Genomic DNA, 20,088 nt, shown 5'->3' on the forward strand with positions numbered 1-20,088 from the left:
TTGATTGATTGATTGATTGATTGATTGATTGCTGGATTATGATTAAGATTAAGATTAAGATTGGAGGTGGTTGTACCAGGTCGAGTCGACTGAGAGTGATTGAGTGACCCTGTCCTTGATCCAAGGGCGAGCGAAAATATTATCGACTGGAGGCTAGCTAGGTAGGCAGGGAGGCAATGATGGAGAGGTATTGAATGGAATGAATGGAAAATGGTAAGGAAAGAGTAATGATTAGGGATTGCTGTTGTTGTTGTTTGTTGGAGGGTAGTTGGTTGTTTGGTAAAATAAAATGATTGGTGGCCCAGGACCTTGGACATAATCAGTCGAATCTGATGCTCAATGAAGGGTGGTGGATGATTGGCTGGATGAATGGATGGATGGAATGGTGATGGTGATTGCCTGACTGCGAGAGACTCTCCAGAGCGCACTCAGCATATATATGCTCGGCTGTACAGTGAAGCGGTGGAAGAGGTGAAGGCAACAACACAGTGGGTGATGGCGGGATGCGACGACGATCCGTGATTGATTAAATATAACCCTTAAGGTGTGTGTCTGTGTGTGTGTATGTGTGTATGTGTGTATGTCTTTGTTATATCTGTGTGTGAATGATTGATTGTTTGATTGATTATTTGATGATGGAGGCCACAGCAACAAACCATGATCATAATCAGGTCTATGTATGGGCGGTGGTGGTCTGGTTGGAGGATGGGCGCGCGGTCAACAACCAAACAACGACGACGATTGGACACGATGGACACACCCTTTGAGTTGAGTGAGTGAATGTATGAATGAATGAATCGAGGGAGCTTCGAGACAGCTTCAATGTCCATCATCACCTGATCGAACATGTGCTACATCGATATGTGGCAAGGTGTCATTGTGAGAGTGCACGCTTGTTGTATTATTTTGTTTGTGTATGTGCGCCACGCCACAGTCAATCATCCATACATTATTGCTCAACAACAACAACAACATCGCCAGCCAATGGTAATAACAACAATAACATACATATCTCTGTGTGGCGCGCCGCTGAGAAGTTAGAGCTGGACTCCCAGACAAGGTGTGATTTGGAGTGTTGAGTGCGATGGATGATGGAAATTGCGTATCCAGCCGATGACCTGATGACTCGGCCACAGGGAGATGTGTGCGCGAGATGCAAATATCAACTATAATAAAGCTCCCGCAATGGTGGTGAGTGGGCTGAGCCTTGGCCCCGCTGTGGGGCTACCAAGTACCCACGCAAAGTGGTGTCAAAGACTTTGGTGTTGGTTGGTCGGCAGGGTCGTGGTGAGCAAGGATGAATGGATTGATTGATTAATGGATGGATGGATTGATGAGATTGATGGAGGCAAATCATGTTGTGTAAATGTAAATGTAATGTAATGCAACTTTGGTGTCATTCAAGGTTTGGTGGCGGTGGCTGTGATGAGGCAGAGGTACCTTCTTTGGCAATGGTCCTCTAATATCGTTCGTTACATTGATGATGTATGTTGGGTTGGATGGGATGGGGTGGAGAGTTGCCCGCCACGCCATTCAATTCCATGACCATTTAAGGTGTTGATAGTCAATTTCCAAATGTACAAGTGCATAACAATATCGTGTTGTGGACACACATTAAAAATATTATTATCATTAATTCAACGAATAATTGATTATGTGACATCATCATCCAGTTACACTGTTGTGATTGGTAATGTCATGGATGTTCAGGTTACGTACATTAGTGTTTGTGATTGTGATTGTGTTTGTGTTTGTGTTTGTGTTTGCGTTGGGTCGTGCACACGCGAGAGTGTCGTTTGACGAATCCCTGCGCGTCCTTCTGTTTGTTTGTTGTCAAACGTCACACGCGTTTGTGAGGTTATGTCAAAGTCGTGCAGACGAGTTCGTATTCGAAGTTGCCAGTTTCGACCTTTATAATCCCTGCCCTGTTGTTGTTGCTTTTACTATTGTTGTCGTACTCTTGTTTGTTTGGACTCGTTTGGACTAATGCTTATTATGATGTATATTAATATATGTTTGTATGTATAAATATATAACGTTATATAATTATATATAACTTTGTTGATTGATAATATTATGTTTGATTGGATGTGACTGGAATGGATGGATGGTAATTAAGTATCTATCTAACTATCTGCTGACTGACCGACCGACTGACTTATGACAATATGATATTATAATACGTCGTATGGAAGGACGAATTTTCATTTGCTTCCTGAAGGAACGAGTCGTCGTCTGTCTATTGTTGTTGTTTGTTCTGATGATTGATGATTGATCGAGTGTACCCTTCTGGTGGCCTTACAGTGACATCTAACTTGGTAAGTAATTAGAGAGTGTGTGTGTGTGTGTGAGTGAGTGATTGATAGGATGGGATTGGGAGGTTATCAATGACTGGCTGACTGCCTGCTTGACCGACTGACTAAATGACTGACTAATGAATGACTGACTGACTGGTGGATGAGGGAGGGCGTTATGACTTATGTGTGTGTTGGTGTTGGACGTGTGTGTATGTGATGTCTTGATTCGACATCAGCATCTCATTCATTCATACATTCATTCATTTACTCAAAGCACAACAACACACATACAACACACTCACCTTGGGCATTGAGAGTGTCTGGCCGCAATGGATGGACATCAAACAAAACAGCACCTGCATCCGTCCATCCATCAACCAAGTATGCATTGAACACACTACCACTACCACTCACGCAACTCACTCACACATAGTAGGGTGTGGCGATGGCCAATTAGCCGACTTGCTGATGCAACAATCAGCACCCCCTCTCTAAAAGATATTTCAAGACCTGGAATCTCCAGGTCTCTCTCTCTATCCATGTTCGAATGATAGACCAACCGTGACAGGCCTTTGATCAGGCACCAGGCCCATTCCGGTTCAACCGCGCCCCACGCTTCGTTTTAAAAAGGTTAGATCGAGACAGAACTGGGAAAGATGTAGAGCTCTATCCAGCGAACACTCACATACTCTAACACACACACAACGCGAAGAGCTTGCAATAATAGAATCTTTGCAGGCTGTCTGTGCGATGGTTGGGTGCTGTCAAATTTGGGAAGGCATGTAAGGGTATCAGAAGGCTGGAAGAGGGCCTTCTCCCAACACCCAAAACACCGATTTTGACCATTTGTTCAGACGGGTTGCAACCTGTTGGTTAGCCATCAGGCCTTATTTGTACATAATGCCACATTTGAGACCTGGTGGGACTTACTTATCTTTCATGTAATGCTTCGTGTGTTTGTGTGTGAGAGGGGTGTTTGGTAGTGGTGTGGGCCATGATCATCTTTATTATCTGTGGACACGGCGACGAATCTGGCCCAGATCACAACGTACTCTTTTTTGATTTTATTTTTGTTTATTCGGTGGTTGTTGTATTTACAAGCATTGTAGTGCCTCTTAGTAACTTACTTACTTGTACATCCTCCAACTGACTGACTGTTCTCGAGTCTTCTGAAACAGCTGATGCTGCCCAATATGACATGATCACATTTACAATTTCATTCATTCGTTTCAAAATATCCATTTCGGATGAGGCAAATGAATGATCCATCTGTATCGTTGTTGATGGATGAAAAGAAATATAACTCATTAGATTTGGACCGAGACCCACCTAAAACACCGATGGAATAAATGTGACATCCATCCATCAAATCAATCCATCAACAAACATTCGAATTCATGTTGTTGATTTGCCAATGAGTCGAGTTGTCAAAGTGCTGAAGACAGACACCCACACGACGACCATAACCAAGACCATGACCATGACCTCACATCTCCACATCCGGATGTGGGCATGTGCTTTGACCCATTACCATCAGATCATTGCAGATGTATGTGTTTGTAAGTTAGAGTAATGCGCATCAGTCAATGGATCATGGGTTTATCCCCAACCGAACCATCCTTTTGCTCAAGCTTTGACGAAAATAGCCATCAATTCTTCCGAGCTTGACTACACAGTCATTCAGTCGGTCAGCCAGCCAAAGAGTAACTCACTACATTCGTGTGAAGACCATGATCGGGCGGCTCAGATGACGTGTACTTGTACGAGTTGGTGCCAGTCAGTTGTTATCCAGTTATCTCTTGGTGCCCAACCATTCAGTCAATCAATCAGATACTTATTATCCAAACTCGCCATTGATAGCGATGGATAAACGTTCTTTCCCAGGCCTAGGAACGGCCAAAGTGTCATTCAAACATTATCTGTATGATTATTCATTGTTGGTTGGCGCATTGATTGTGTTGTTTCGTTCGTTCGTTCGATCGATCATTCGAGTGAAGTTTGGTAGTAGTAGTTTGTTGTTGTTGATTATCTCTGTTACTGCAGGTCAGCCATCATAGTGTACTTGATCTTGTCCTTCTCTTTCTGCTCCAGGATCTCCTTGGCAGTGACGGTGTACTGTGGATTCTTGAGGATGAACTCGGTGGTCTGTGGACGCTTGGCAATGCGTGTGAGCACGTGGCACTTTCTCTTTGACAGTGGACGGCAGGGTGTGAAGTTGACAAAGTCGCCGACGAGTGCCTGGTCCTCTGGGTCGTGGATCATATACTTGGTCTTCTGCTTGGCCACTGCGGCGTACTTTTGACGATCAAAGAACACCTTGACCACCTCAACCATAGCTGTCTTGGTGTGTGTCTTTGAGATAACTGTACCTCTGAGGACCTTCTGTCCTCGGCCAAGCAAGTCCATTACTTTAGATATCATCTTATATTATATATATATATTTATATTGCCGCTGTTGTTGAAGCTGCTGCTTTTGTGGTGTATGTCGCTGTCTAGACCGTTGATTGATCAATGCATGATGTTAGTTTGATTGAACGATTATTATCATCATCAATCCATCGTGATTATCATTCATTGATTCATTCGTTCATTCAATCATCATTCATCATTCATCATTCATTGATTCATTCATTCATTGACAACTATAATGGTCCAACATCTGAGTTGGTCTTGTTCTCCATGATGATCGTGATGTTGGGAATTGTCATAACTCTATATGACATCGTCTGATCTATGCTTGCTAATGATCAATCGATTGATTAACTGAAGTGATCAATCACTGTTCACAATGAAATGCATGCATGCTCCAGAAGTTGATGACCATCATGAACTGACTGATTGTCTGAGTATAGTGAATTCAAACCTACCTATTATCGATTGATTGATTGATTGATGATTACAACCGGGTGTTATCTATCTTATCAATATCTGCTGAACTGCTTCTGATGCTGCTTATATTATTATATGTATGTACAATGGTTGACGACGATCATAGTATCATTCATTCATTCGAATATTCATCATCACTCTTGGGAAGTCTCGCTTCTTTCGTTTCAAACACACAAAGTCTTGTTTTTTTTCATTTGTTTGAACTTTGGAGATGTTTGTTCATTTTAATAACAACATCTTGTTATAATACAAGTACAATGACATGAGTGAAGTGAGCAATGCGATGAACAACACATTAATAGATGATGATGTCAACAATAATGGCAACAACAACAATTATATGACAGATGAGCAGACTGAAAAGTTAAACTTTCTCGAGAGGATAAGATCAAAGGAGAGGGATATTGCCAAGGTCAAGTCGTCGATCTATCATGAGAACGATACGTTGAAGACTCAAGACCTACTCTTGGACGAGTTGCTCAAGGAGCGCAATGCATTGGTACAAGAGCACAAGTATCACGAGGCAATCATCAATGACATTCAATCTGATATCAAACATGTAAGTCTGGTCAAAAGACATGACCTGACAATGTTGCTAACATATACATCCATTAATTAGATTGATAGGTTGATCAAAGAAAGAAATGCTGAAAAGACTAGGATACAGAAGGGTATTAATAATTTACATGATACACAGTTCAGTCCTTTGAAGGATTCGCTGGACGAGATGAGAAGATCGGTTGGTTTGCCACCTTTACCATCATTCGACTCAGAGAGGACAAGATACCAGACAGAGTATTTGACACAGCGACTCACTGAGGAGATTGAATATGCCGCGCCAACTGGCAAGCAGGGGTCGTCTTCTGGTACCAAGCGCAGGCGTTGACGTTGTGAGCACGGTCATTCAATCGTTCATGGTTTCCAACACTGTTTATTGAACAATCAAACGACTTGGAGCAGCAATATATGAACGATCATATTTATGATTAAAGTAGTCAATCAATCAATCAATTAATCAATTGCCAAGAAGCCAATGGTAACATCATTTGGTCCGTCTTCATAGTATCCATAATGGTGACTGTGGACCAATCTGAAGATGGCAACTTTCTGGTCCAGTGGACGTAGACTGACATTTTTAATACCATGACCAACGACCAGTTGTCGTAGATGGTATGTATCCGCATAGTCTGGGTATTCAGCTAGAAATGATTTGGCTTCATTCATGAGAAGTTTTGTTTCGGCGCCTACAATTACATTGAGTTTCTTGTGATTGATGGTCAGAGTCCATAGCCTGGAGATGAGTGCTGGACCAATGTTTAAGCAGTTCTTCTTTAACCATGGTCCCAAATCATGTACGAATGACGATCTGAGTGTGATGGTCAGGTGTTTTAAGGTCGACGGCAACGACTTTGGTTCCAATTCACATCCATAGGTCATAGAGAGTTTGGTAAGTGATTGAGGAAGAGTGCCTGGTGCAATTGGTATGCATTGCCAAAATAGAGAGGACATGTTCCCGCCAAACTTGAGATTGGTGATTGATTTCGGGAGTACACCAGGCAATATCTGTTTTTTGTACAAGTGAGGCAACAACAAAGTCCTAAGTGATTGAGGAAGGACACCCTCTATGAAACCAGCTTGGAAACTACCATGAATCTGGAGATGAGTGAGCGAATTGGGTAAACATCCAAGTTGAAAGTACTCCATATAATGATGACCTAATATCAAACTGGTCAATGAGTTTGGAAGCACTCCATTTGGAAAATATTGATTATACTGTCTTCCAAAAGAGAGTGATGTAAGGCCATCAGGAAGTATTCGTTCTTTAATTATTTTATTGTAAGTATCTCCAAATGACAAGTATCGCAGGCTTCTAGGCAGGTCATTTGGAAATATTTCTTGATTAAAATTACCTTGAACAGATAAAGACGTTAGAGTAGATGGAAATATATTAAATCTAAAGTTCAAATAATTATTTTCAAAATTTATCTCTAGTTTTGTAATATTATCTTGAAGATTATATTGAGGATGACTATTGTTTAATATTATAGATAAAGAATCATTATTATTATTATTCTTAATACTGTTCTCATTATTCTTGTTAATTGTATGTAGGGCAAAATCTAGAGATGGTTGAACTTTCTTTAATATTGTATAGAATGATGTACAGGTTCTTCCTAAACATATTATATTCATATGATCATTATAATTATCTAACAACTCAAATATATATCTCTTAATTATTACAGGTAATAACTCCATTTTTTTAAAATTATAATAACAAGTGTAAACATATTTTTCTATTAATAATACTGTAGTAGATTTGGTTTCATTAATTCAAGATGAACCTTTTAATTCCAAAGGTAGATATTGTTCACCTTGAACAATGGATATGTCACACTCTTACCAAGCATTGGGTTAATAATACACACTGATGACTTCCCTGCTCTTTATTATTTTAGTTGTTGTAATAGTCTGTGGCACATATCTATAATCTTGAGGTGTCCTTCATTGCAAGAATGATAAATAATAGTGTTGAGCAGTTGAACCATTCCAAGAGTCGAGTCTGATCTGTTGAGAAGTGATAATAAATCACTATTCTCGAATAAATAACTAAGCAACTTGTGATGGTTGAAACTGGATGCTTGTTGCATACTATCAAATGAGGGGATATACCTGCGAAGCTGTGTTGGGGTTGTACAGCGCTGATGTATCAGGCGGATGAAGTCCAAGTTACCATCAATGCAAGCCATGTCCACCAATTGTACAAGTGCATTGTTAGGCCCAGTGTCATCGTCACCGACATCAATGTATCCATTGTCCAGAAGATATTCAATGATTGTTGTATTGCATTTCTCCAAAGTGATTATGTTGCCAAGACTAAACTTCTTTTCCTCCTCTTTGAAGGCAATCTCAGCGAGTTTGAGAAGATATCCAATCGATTCAATATCGCATCGTTCCACGCTGTTGTCAATCCACTCTCTGAAGTTGTTGCTTCCCAATACAATGTCCTTGGTGAAGTTGTTTTGAACAAACTTGAACAGGGATAAAGATATTGATGATGCCACATCTAGCATTTTTGTGATGGTCGTCTTTGTCAAGTGCGGACGAACAAGCTCGATAAACTCTTTCTCGCTCAGCTTGCAGCCTGGAGCTGCCATGTGTTCCAACAATGTGCACATATGATTTCTTGAGAGATTTGCTTTTTGTTTGGGCCCTTTGATGATCCTTCTGATGGTATCCAAGTCAAAAATAGCAACTGCGTTGTTGAGAGCATCCTCATGGTTTATGAAGGTGAAATTCAAAAGGTCTATGACAGTCTTGTCGCCAGCCTGTACCGCGCTGCTGAGTACCATTTCAAACCCACAATCAAGGTTGGAGTGTGCCATTAGTCGTTTGAGCAAGTCAACTGAAAGGATGCTGTGGTGGATGGTGCTGATTGAACATCGTTTGTTCTGGTCCTTGGGGATGACATTGAGAATGAAGTTGACCACATCCAGGTGACCTCTTGATAGTGCATAGCCGATTGAGTCCAATGCATGTGTTGCGCCACTGGACTTGATCATGGAGTGAATCTTCTTAACAATCTCCAAATGTCCATACTTGGTTGCACATTTGAAGCAATCACCCAAGTCAATCGCCGGTCCCATTGCCCCAGGCAATGTGACAAGGGGAAGCATCAGGTCCATACACGCCACTTGTCCATGCTGGCAACAATGTTCGATCAGTGATTGAGATTCCAAAGTAATTGAGTTAATGTCATCCAAAGACAGCAACTCAGTGACAAGACCTGTATCGATAAAGTGCTTGACGATCAATATTAGGTTGAGTTCGATTGCCTTGAGAAGAAGGGCAGCCTGGCAATCAGGGCGCAGTAGATCATGTTTGAGAAGCTCCTGGAGCATCTCGACAGCCCACGGCTTGGTGAGCCATCCCTTGGACATGCGCTCGACGCTGTTGTTCTGATCGTAGATTTGCGTGAGTGTGGCGCCAGACTGGATGAGCCTGCGAAGGAAGGACGGATGTCGGATGATGGCAAGGACATCTTTGTCAGGCTCGGGACAAGCGGCTTGACAAGTGATCTTGAGGTACTGATCCAACAATCTCTCCCAATCCGGATGAGTACATTCCGACACATTCCAGACGAAGCTGAGTGAGGCTGAGTGTCCATCCAGCGTCATGTTGGGATTGGCCAGCAGAACATCGACGGCTCGGGCGTTGCATTTTGTAAAGGCTTCCTCCAACAATGATGTGTTGTTGTGGACGATGTTTGCGAATGACGAGTCGGTGTATGATTTGAGGAACCATTCCGTGGCATCAAACTTGAGGTAATCTTCCAAACAATGATTGTCGAGTAGCTTTGCACCCTTGATAATGTACTCTGGATCAATACCAAGTGACCTATGCACAATACCAATCTGATCCATGATCTTCTTTCCAAGCTTATTATCACCAATCACTGAACGGAATGCTGTCTCCATCCCTGGGTGACATGTCGCCAACCTCGTGTCGGACTTGAGTATGGTATCCTGTTGTCTTCTGGAGTGATTGAGTTGATGGAGTTAGTGAATGAATGATTGTGATTGATATGGATGACTTACGATTGTTGATTGATCGAGTTGATATGATCAGTGCACAGCTTGATCACATGAGTGGCACCAATGTGATAGGCAACATCTCGTATGGAGTGAAAGGTTCGCAATTGATCGCGTGGTAGGGAGTTGATGGCGAACGTGTCTGAGTTGAAGTAGAACTCGAGTGAATGATAGGCATTGTTCTCGGCCATCTCGTGCAGTGTTTGGAGAATTGGTTTGGGGGCGGGCACTGGCTTGCCAGACGAGATGAATCGTTGCTGAAGTATCTTGATTGCTTGAGGACTATCATGGGTTAGTGCCCGATCAAACACTGCCTTTACAATCGACTTGTCCAGCTTCTCCAGCTTGAACATATTGACAATGTGCTCAAAGACCATCGGGTTGGGATTGATCGCAGCCCACTCACATATCTTGGGGTCTCGTCTAACAAGGTCCAAGTTGTCCAGCATCAGGATGATGTCATCCAACGATCCCTTGTGGATCAGATGGTGTGCTCCATTCTTGATATCCACCAAATTGTCAAAGTCCCCAGGATCGACTATGTGTTGGAAGAGCAAGGCCATCGTCTCTCTGCACTGATTCCTCATCGACTGTATAATGAATTCTGCATCGTATCTAACACCAAGATGCTTGTTCAGCAACTGCATCACTTGGGCAGAATACCCTGCCGCGCACCTCATCGCGCGGTGGCCAAACTTGGGTCGATTGTGATCGCAATTAACAATGAACTGACAGACTATCTCTGCGGTGATGTTGCTGCCCGGCTTGCCGACCGCCTTGACCATGTTGAGGACAGAGCTGCCAAAGAACTTTGGCCTCCTTGCCGTGCGTCCACTTGTGATAAACCTTGCCATCGACTCTGACATTCGTCTACAGGTCTTTGTATCCAACTCCACATTCATGCCGTCACTATTGATGAGTGACTCTAGATTCACCCAGTCATTATTGCGTATGACGGCCAACTGTGACATGAACGGCTTGGCCTCGGGCAGCTCCTCCCCCTCATTGGGTCGGAAATGTTTGACGAAAGCCTCGTGACCAGCATCTTTGGCCACACTTAAAATGTCGCCAAAGTCATCGCGTCTCCAAGGGTTCAATGACTCATCGGTGAATATCGCTGACTCTGTCAATAGTTTGAAGATTTCGACGCTGCCGTTAAGTGCGCAACGTATCCTGCACTCGGCCAAACCATCCCATTCAAGATTGACTGTCGTTGGCATATTGTCCACGATGTACTGCACACTTGATAGCATGTTGCACTTGGTCGATCGATACAAGCAAGCATTCCATATAATGTCGAAAGTAAACAGACAGTTGAACTCCTCGTGCAGCACTTTGAGCATGGCAACACTGACACCTCGTCTCAGCTTGATCACTCCAAAGAATAGTTGATCGATGGTTTCGCGGCAGTCGTTGCCGTCGTCATCCTTGAACGGGATGTGTTGGAGCAACAGACGCACAAACTCCACATTTCCAGAGTCGACGGCCAGATGGAGGTGGGACAGCGTGTCAATGGGGAGCATGCGATTGTTTGTGGCGGTGAGGTATGTCTGGAGCATCTCGATGTTGCCATGTGTCAATATGCTCCTGGGCAATGACTTGAAGTCAAGTGGCATGTTGGGATGTTTACACAGATGTCTGAACACCAGTATATTGTCACGATGTAATGCCTGATCGATTAAAGTATGATTGATAGGGTATCCTTTGGCCACACTATCAAACGTCCTAATGAACATCTCTGTTGCATTGTATTGCAACATCATAAGTAGATCACCACTATCATAGAGTTCTCCACCCTTTATAGTTGACTTGACTTGAATGGGTATTGGTATCTCTGAGTCTATTATGTCTGTACTTGAAATTGAGTTTGAGATTGAGATTGAGACTGAAGACCATCTCTTATGTATCTGAGTAACATGTTCAAAGATCAACTTGCACAATAAGTGATTGTGGAATACTTCATTTATACAACTAGTATTATTATTATTACTTTTTATTATTGTGTCCATGTGTTTATTTGTAAGTTATTAATATTATTACATTATTATATGTATGATTGATTAAATTAATAAAATGGAATGAAGGGGGATCTTGGGAACCATGACTTCAAAAGATATTTCAAACACTGTGAAGATCACACTCATTCTCACATTCAATCCATGTTAATCTACAAATAATTATAATTATTTATTTATGTATGTATGTGTACAAACGTCACTCAATCAACATTTCTCATATCAATCAATCAGTCCCTGATCACTCAAAACACCCTCCAATCTTTCAATCAAACATATAATAAATATCAATCAATAATATTAACTAACTAACTATTTATTTAAATATATAATGTCAACAACAAATAATAACTCTTTAGTATTTTATATTACAGGCGCTTCAAAGGGTTTGGGCAAAGTGTTCACTCAGAGATTGTTGGAGAAGGGACATAGAGTGGTCGCAACATCAAGGGACACCGATCAACTAAAGTCTGCAATCGCCAACAACTCTGACAGTTTCTTGCCTCTCAAGGTCGACCTGGCCACCGAGAAGTCTGTTGCCGACTCATTGGCCGCAGCAACTGCAAAGTTTGGCCGCATCGACGTCGTGATCAACAATGCCGGCTACAGCATCGGCGGCACGGTCGAGGAGATGAGCGACAGCGAGCTGCGCCAGAACTTTGACATCAACTTCTTTGGCATGGTCAACGTAATGAGACATGTCGCGCCAGTACTGCGCAAGCAAGCCAGTGGCTTTGTGCTCAACATCTCCTCGATCGGTGGCTTTGTCGGCAACTACCCTTCGTTCGCTGCTTATTGCGCCACCAAGTTTGCAGTTGACGGCATGACCGAGGGATTTGCTGCAGAGATGCAGCCATTTGGAGTGCGCGTGACCACTATCAACCCGGGATACTTCCGCACCGAGTTCCTCAACTCAACATCATTCATGTCCACCAAGACCAAGATTGATGCCTATGCCGCCGCGCACAAGTTTGAAGAGGATCACCGCACTCAGGTCAATGGCACTCAGCAGGGCGACCCATCCAAGATGCTGGACGTCATCCTTGACCTTGTACAGAACACACCAATTGACAAGGTTCCCCTTCATCTCTTTGTTGGACCTGATGCCGTGGATATGGCCAAACAGAAGATTGAAAGAATGAGCAAGGACTTGGCTGTCTGGGATACCAAAGCCAGATCCACCAGCTTTGACTGAGAGATCTCTTCAGTAACATAATTAATTAAAAACAAACAATCGCATGCTACCCTTTAACACGTTGTCCTCCGTCTGGCTGTCGACTCTGGCTATGTGCGGTTTGTATACAAGGACGACGAGGCAATAACCCAAGTCACCGGCTAAATGCCCAGGCAATGTGACAATATTTGTCACACTCGACCCTCATTTGTTCAACATGTAATCCAGACAATTAAAACAATAAGAATGACAGAAAAAGGATGAGGAAAGGTTTGTGGTCACAGTCGTTGAACTGACAGTGTTGCTCGCCGACACAGTGGACACAGTGGTGATGGCAACAGTGGATTGAGTGGAGACAGTAGTCGTCGCCGACGTTGACACTGGTGCAATGGTCGGACCATGACAATAAGGCTTGCCATCGATACCAACAGAGCACACCAAGCACACCTGACATCTGAAGAAAGTGCATCGACTCATGCATTCTGGTGGCAAAGTGGCAGATGGTTGGCAACACAAATGGACATGGCAAGTTACATTCAGATGCTACAAAGATGATTAATTTAAAGTTAATAATTAAATTAAATCAAAAATATCAAAATATATATAATTTAATTTACCTTGTATTCCAGGAGATAAACTCGAGAATAGGAGCACAAAAAACAAGAGTACTGTTGCTGTTGGTAACAGGTACTTTGTCATTTTGAGGCTTCAAAGAGTTGTTTAGGTGTTGTAGTTGTTTGAAAATATACAAATTATTTTTATCTTGTAATGATTGATTATTATTAATTATTTAAATACTTTGTTAAGTTGAAATATTAAATAGAAAATATCAGGCCAGGCAAATGATATACTTGGTACTGTCGTATGAAATGTTGAGTCTTGATTGAAGCTCATTCATTATTGTTACCAAGGCCAAGCCATTATTTACATAATTGTTGTGCATATGAGCCAAGGTAACATAGAATAGTATCTCTGAGGTATTTACATTCAAACTAACTTACATGATGGTCTTCCCAAAATATGATACTGATGGCGCCTCTAGTTAGGGGGTAGTTACTCACGATCAATTATACAAACCCACCACAAACACAACCCTCTTTGGTTATAACATCAATCAAGAGTACCACACAACACTCTTGAGTAATAACACCATGATGTGGACCACAAGTGCCTCAACTACCAAAATGGGAATCATTATCCAGGGATTTCGAAAACGGACTAAACTAGATATAAGTAAGTAAGGCCTAGTTTGAGGCTGGAGATTGATTTATTCTACAATAAATACTACATGAAGTATGGAAGGACAGACCGACGGTGGTTAATGTGGATTGGGTTGAATGAATGAATAATGATGTGGATGAATCAGCCATGTTGAGATAATCAGTCCCTGTCGCTGCTTCTTCTAATGCCGTTGTGACTGATTGTTGTTAATGTTTGGACTCTAGTCGGGGATTGAGTGAGATTGATTGGTCGATTGAATTGATTGAGTGATTGATTGATTGGTCAAGATGTCCAGCTTGAGGCCACCTTGACACTTGTGGATATTGATAAATGATTGATTGGTTGATGATGATGATGGTATTACTACATTGTGCGTATATATATATATATCTATATATGATTGATTGAATGATTGATTGATTGATTGATTGATGGACGGACACTTCAATTCTTGATGAGAGTGTCAATTAGTTCGGCAAGAGGACCTAACTCCTTCTTGTCCACTAGGTTGAACTCTTGAATGAAGAATATAAAGTGCTTGAGTGATGTGTTGAGATGCGCCTCCTCGCCCAAGTTGACGATCTTTTGGAAGTGAGAGTGATAGATGTGCGCATAGACACGGAACAGACGCTTGAAGATGGTCTTGACGATGGGCTGGAAGTTCTTGGGGAAGGGCACGCCGATCTTGGACGGGAAGATGCTCTCATCGTCAAGCTGCGACTGCACCCACGTCATTAGGTAGTCGACGTACTCGGGCGCCGACACCTTGATCGCCTTCTTGACGGTCTGGCCGTCGGCCCAGTGGTACTCGTACTTGTTGCCCGCCGACATGACCGGGCATTCAGAGGGTGTGCAGAACTCTGTGATCGTGCCGTACAGCATGTTGATCTGATTGAAAAAGTCCACCGTGTTTACTGCCAGCCACTCGTTGAGGTCCTCGCCAGGAGGCAGTGACACTGCTGCGCGCAGATTGCCAGAGCCCAGTGTCGCCTCTGCATACTGCTTCAGCTGATACTGTTTTGAACCCTCCTGTATATTCTTCTTTGGTTTAAATGTTTGACTCTTCTTGCTAAACATATTGTTATTGAGTTGGTGTTAGTTATCTCCTCTCTGTGTAATATATATCTATTTAGTGTATGTTATGTTGAGTGTTGTGTACAATGATTGATTGATTGATTGATAGGATACGATGTGATCACAAACAAGCACACACAATGCTACCACCAATCATTGATTGTGATCACTCACTGCTCACGCGTGACCCTCGTTTGCAACCCCCCATCGCAATCAGCTAGCCCCGCCACTAACCATTATAAGAAATGATCAGCTGATTGGTGCGTGCATGCTCTTCGAAGTCATTGACTCTTGTCTGACCTTCATTCATTCATTCATTCATTCAATCAATCTGTCAATATGTCTGTGATGTTGATTTGATAGAGTAGTGGATAGTCTTTTATCTGTATCTTAGCTTACTTGAATATATTCATATTGTAATGTTTTGAGTCTGTCGCACTATATTGTACGCTGTATACAAATATATATATATATTATACAATGTATAGATAAGAGATAAATAATGTCAATGTGAATGAGTGGTCCACAACAACTTGTCAATTTGGTCTTGTTTCAAACCTTCGCATTCCCGCCTTTGTGTGCCTTTTTGACAATGTTGGGAGACAGGTGGGTCGTGTCTGTTTGCTGTCCAAAAAGTGATTGAGTGAGAGAAAACGAACCTCCTTTGTTACATCAACATTCATTCAACATCTTCATCGTTGTAGTAATAAAGTTATATTATTATTATTAGAATACAAAGATGAAACTAATATTAAATTGAGTAGATATTATTTTATTCATCAAATTTTATTCATTTATTTGTCTGGATTGAGGGAAATCTAGATATAAGTATCTGCGTGAAGTCAACTCAAAGTGCACTCACACCCCACCAATTATTCAAGTTTGTTGTTTGAGCTTCATAAACGAATGAATGAATGACAGATATAATAATAGAGATACAGATACAGATACAGATACATACATATATATAGTATATATTTACAGAGTAGCATAAATAATCAATCAATCAATCAATCAATCAATCAATCAATCAAACTTCATATTCATATTCATTTATTGAATGAATAGAACTACGGTGCCAAAGAGGAAGACGTCGGAACGCGCTTGCTTCCTTTGTCAAAAGGACAATGTCACTTGTGATGAGAAGACACCTTGCTCACGTTGTGTAGAGAGAGGCGCTCCTCAAATGTGTTACTACACTCACTTTGATAGACCGGTCAAACAGACGGGCACAACCTCCTCAGGCGGTGTAGCCGTCGCCAACAACAACACAGCCAACAACAACACAAACCCATTTGTTCAATCAAAGAACACCCAACCATTCACATATACTGGTAGTGACATTATAAAGTATCCTGTAAGTAGTCGTCGCCTCATGTATCTAATTGGCTGCGCGCATGAACCTTTACTCACTCACTCATTCATTCATTCATTCGTTCATTCCCAGCAGAGACATAATATGATTGATTCACATGCACATCATCATCATCATGGCCATCATAACAACAACAATAGTAACAATAATAACAATAATAATAGCAACAATGATTTCATTATGAATGAGTTGCGCGATCTGAAAGAGGGACAGAAGAAGATATATGACGAGCTGTTGTATCTACGCGAGAAGAACAAGAAGCTTGAACTGGTCAACGAGTCTTTGCTGAGTAAGCTCAGCTATCTAAACATCAACAGCGCTGTGCCCGCAATGCCTGCGCCGGGCACTGTCAACCCGACCTTCAACATCGATGGCGACCACGCTATCTCATTCCCCAGGAACATCAAAGAGATCGTGGACTACTATCAAAACATCTTCATCGTCTTTGATACCTCCAAGAACCCGCCCACCGTCATCGAGGCCTCCAAGAACTTCTGCAAGTTCCTAGGTTACACTCAAGTATGTGTGTTCGCGTGATTGATTGATTGATTGATCGTCTGGAACCCTTGACCTCGAACTCTAACCCTCACGATCACTCCTCTCCCTACTTTGTAGAACGAGATAATAGGCTTGCCTTGGACACAGATCATTCATCCAGCCAACATCGAGGTGACAATGAACCTCTTCAACAGGAACTTCATTGGCAGCTCTGTTGAGATACCTCAACTTTATAGACACAAGGTGAGGCTGACGGGCCGAGGAGCACGCACGAATGCAACACATGTACTAACTTCAATCCATCTATCAATAACCATGCATTACAGAATGGCGCTGCGATATTCAGCACCATTGACAATCATACATTCATCTTTGGATCGGAGGGTCGTCCGATATGCGACGTGGTCAATATCAAACTGATCAGCCCGGATATCCTCCCCACTGATCTGTTCTATCCATCGGGTAGACAACAAAAGAAGATCATGAACAAGCCATCCATTTCAATTGACCAGAGCACACCGCCTGACACACCTATCATTGATTCGCACTCGACAGGGCGCATTTACGAGGCACCCTCGACGCCCATGGTCGATGGCAGCAGCAGTCAACCAACGACACCAATGGACACACATATGAATAGCAGCAACAACACATCATCATCAGCCCATGTATATACTCCGACCAAGACACATCACGATCCCAACAGCAATCGCATCAACATGCATCCAATGACGACGACCACAACTACAACACAGACGACACCAAACAACAACATCATGTTTAACAATCATCCACCACCACCGGTCAGCATCTCACAAGACTCTCCAATCTTTACACCGACACTAGAGTCAACGACAACTCCTCCAACTCCCCACCAACAACAATTACAACAACACCAACTACACATGGCTGACACTGGCAACAACATCAACAACAACATTGTGGGAATGGGCAACAGTTTCGAGAACATTTATAATCACTTTCCAAACATGTCAGACTTCCCCGCACAGATGTCTTATCCAGACTTGGTGGACATTGACAGCAATCACTTCTTTGGCAATCCCAGTGGCGGTGTTGGCACAATCCAAGACGGCAGCAACGATGGCACATCCAATCTCTTGAACTTGGACTGGGCAAACAACAGCAACAACAACATCATCAATGTCCCAAACACATCTGCATCCGACCATCAGTTCTACATGAACACTCCTACTTCACTCGACCACGTGGACCTGCAACAGCATCTTCAGAATCCACCTGGACAATGATCAAATGAACGAACAAATGAATGAATGAATAAACAGGTACCTCGCGCGATGGATGGGGAATGGTGGAGTTTAGAGTTTAACAAAGATCTTGAATCTGAACATGGTGTAGGCGATGGCGTCAAAGAAGAGGAACCAGCCAATGCTAAAGACGAGTGAGGCGAGGTAACCATTGCGCAGCCAGGACTTGTAGAGCACGAGGTAGCTCTCGTACCAGAGTGTCTGGTTGTTGGCTCGGATGTAGAACATCAGTATGATCTCGATGAAGATCATCAACACGTAGATGGTGATTGGGTTCATGCCGATCCAGAGGAAGGGCTGGGCGGCGCGGTCCACCCACACCTTGACCTTGGGCGGCCAGGCCACCACGTCGAATGTCAGGTAGGCCCACGACATGAACAATGCGCCACAGGCCACAGTCAACAATGCGAAGCTGAAACTCCAGATCTTCTTGTTGAATGGGATGATCGTGGCGGAGAACATTGCTGCGCCAATGCCACAAACCAGTCCAATACCAAGCCATCTCAACAAGATGTTCTTATAATCATCGTCGCTCTTCTTATAATATGTTGTGAACACTCTTCCCAGTTCCAGTCCCATCCATGTTGTGATGTATGCACTGAATGTCGAGACAATGCCCTCTGGATCAGTTGGATGCATCCTGTATGATTGTGTGAGTATGTGAGTGGGGGTGGGGTGGAATCATTCCAATCACTCAATCATCTTAACATACATATTCTTTCGAAGGATTAGATTGTCAATATAGGCGGCTGCGTTACATGTTGGAGTGATGTCACCACGTCCACAACCTGGAACAGGATAGCCATACATCAGTCCGAGGTAGATAGTGGCACTTCCAATCAATGCCAATCTTTGAGCCCACTTTGGAAGTAACAGGAAGCTACAACAACTAAAGAAATAACAAATTGATATTCTCTGGAGTACACCCATCACTCTAAACGTTGAGAATACAAACTTATGAGCCATCAAGTTGAGGAATAACTGGATTCCAAACAACAAGATTGTCCTTCTAATAATATTGATCCAGGCTAAGTATTGAGGGTGAGTTAGTGGAATGGTTCCAGGGGGTGGGGGTGGGGGGATGACATACTTGCTCGATCATTCTTCTTGGCATTCTTCAAGGCGAGTGCGATTGAGAATCCACAGATAAAGAGGAAGGAGGGGAAGATGAGATCGGCCGTGGATATTCCATTCCAATTGGTCTCACTCAATGGCCATATCACCTCAGGTCCACCTTGATTGTCAACAAGGCTATTGATGATGTTAATGAATGTATGATTGATTGGGTGAGTGAGTGATACATACATCATTCCGAATATTGTTAGACCTCTGGCTGTGTCGAGACTGAGCATTCTCTTTCGAGGTGGAGGAGTGTCTGGTGAGGGGGTCGGGGTAGTGTCATCGCTGGATGGAATAACATTGATTGATGTATCCTCACGTATCAATGGAGTAGTTTCCGATAGTTGTAATGACATTATTATGTATATTTAGTATAGTAGAGAAGGGATATGTTTACTACAACAACAACTGATGATTTAAGCAGTTGTGATTGATTGAAGTGAACAAAAGTTAAGATGGTCATCAATCCAATCACATGGATCACACAAGTCAAAGATATTTTGGGTCTTGCAAAACTTTGATTGGGGTGAGGCCCAAAGGGGTATCAT

General features: G+C 42.6%; 8 protein-coding genes across 8 annotated transcripts; 3 read left to right on the forward strand and 5 right to left on the reverse strand.

The window, feature by feature from the left end:
- Positions 1-4,337: 4,337 nt before the first annotated feature.
- Positions 4,338-4,721, reverse strand: SAMD00019534_026680 (hypothetical protein; the record flags this gene model as incomplete). Its single annotated transcript, XM_012901966.1, has 1 exon — positions 4,338-4,721. A coding segment is annotated over one exon (384 nt), but the record flags the coding sequence as incomplete, so codon positions are not given.
- Positions 4,722-5,448: 727 nt separating this feature from the next.
- Positions 5,449-6,072, forward strand: SAMD00019534_026690 (hypothetical protein; the record flags this gene model as incomplete). The annotated part of the gene is made up of 2 exons (XM_012901967.1): positions 5,449-5,745; positions 5,806-6,072. The coding sequence occupies 2 exons, from the start codon at positions 5,449-5,451 to the stop codon at positions 6,070-6,072; spliced, it is 564 nt and encodes a 187-aa protein (XP_012757421.1).
- Positions 6,073-6,203: 131 nt separating this feature from the next.
- Positions 6,204-7,103, reverse strand: SAMD00019534_026700 (hypothetical protein; the record flags this gene model as incomplete). The annotated part of the gene is made up of 1 exon (XM_012901968.1): positions 6,204-7,103. A coding segment is annotated over one exon (900 nt), but the record flags the coding sequence as incomplete, so codon positions are not given.
- A 568-nt stretch (positions 7,104-7,671) lies between these two features.
- SAMD00019534_026710 (hypothetical protein) lies at positions 7,672-11,394 on the reverse strand (the record flags this gene model as incomplete). Its single annotated transcript, XM_012901969.1, has 3 exons — positions 7,672-7,754; positions 7,840-9,722; positions 9,785-11,394. 3 exons carry the CDS (start codon positions 11,392-11,394, stop codon positions 7,672-7,674), a joined length of 3,576 nt encoding a protein of 1,191 aa, XP_012757423.1.
- Positions 11,395-12,100: 706 nt separating this feature from the next.
- SAMD00019534_026720 (hypothetical protein) lies at positions 12,101-12,982 on the forward strand (the record flags this gene model as incomplete). Its single annotated transcript, XM_012901970.1, has 1 exon — positions 12,101-12,982. A coding segment is annotated over one exon (882 nt), but the record flags the coding sequence as incomplete, so codon positions are not given.
- A 1,650-nt stretch (positions 12,983-14,632) lies between these two features.
- On the reverse strand, positions 14,633-15,265 carry SAMD00019534_026730 (hypothetical protein; the record flags this gene model as incomplete). Its single annotated transcript, XM_012901971.1, has 1 exon — positions 14,633-15,265. The coding sequence occupies one exon, from the start codon at positions 15,263-15,265 to the stop codon at positions 14,633-14,635; it is 633 nt and encodes a 210-aa protein (XP_012757425.1).
- Positions 15,266-16,322: 1,057 nt separating this feature from the next.
- SAMD00019534_026740 (hypothetical protein) lies at positions 16,323-18,403 on the forward strand (the record flags this gene model as incomplete). The annotated part of the gene is made up of 4 exons (XM_012901972.1): positions 16,323-16,639; positions 16,802-17,156; positions 17,253-17,378; positions 17,462-18,403. 4 exons carry the CDS (start codon positions 16,323-16,325, stop codon positions 18,401-18,403), a joined length of 1,740 nt encoding a protein of 579 aa, XP_012757426.1.
- Positions 18,404-18,472: 69 nt separating this feature from the next.
- Positions 18,473-19,893, reverse strand: SAMD00019534_026750 (hypothetical protein; the record flags this gene model as incomplete). The annotated part of the gene is made up of 4 exons (XM_012901973.1): positions 18,473-19,085; positions 19,134-19,449; positions 19,512-19,672; positions 19,727-19,893. Coding segments are annotated over 4 exons (1,257 nt in total), but the record flags the coding sequence as incomplete, so codon positions are not given.
- Between the last annotated feature and the right edge of the window lie 195 nt (positions 19,894-20,088).

Source organism: Acytostelium subglobosum, assembly GCF_000787575.1.
Source record: "Acytostelium subglobosum LB1 DNA, scaffold: scaffold4, whole genome shotgun sequence".
Lineage (NCBI taxonomy): Eukaryota > Evosea > Eumycetozoa > Acytosteliales > Acytosteliaceae > Acytostelium > Acytostelium subglobosum.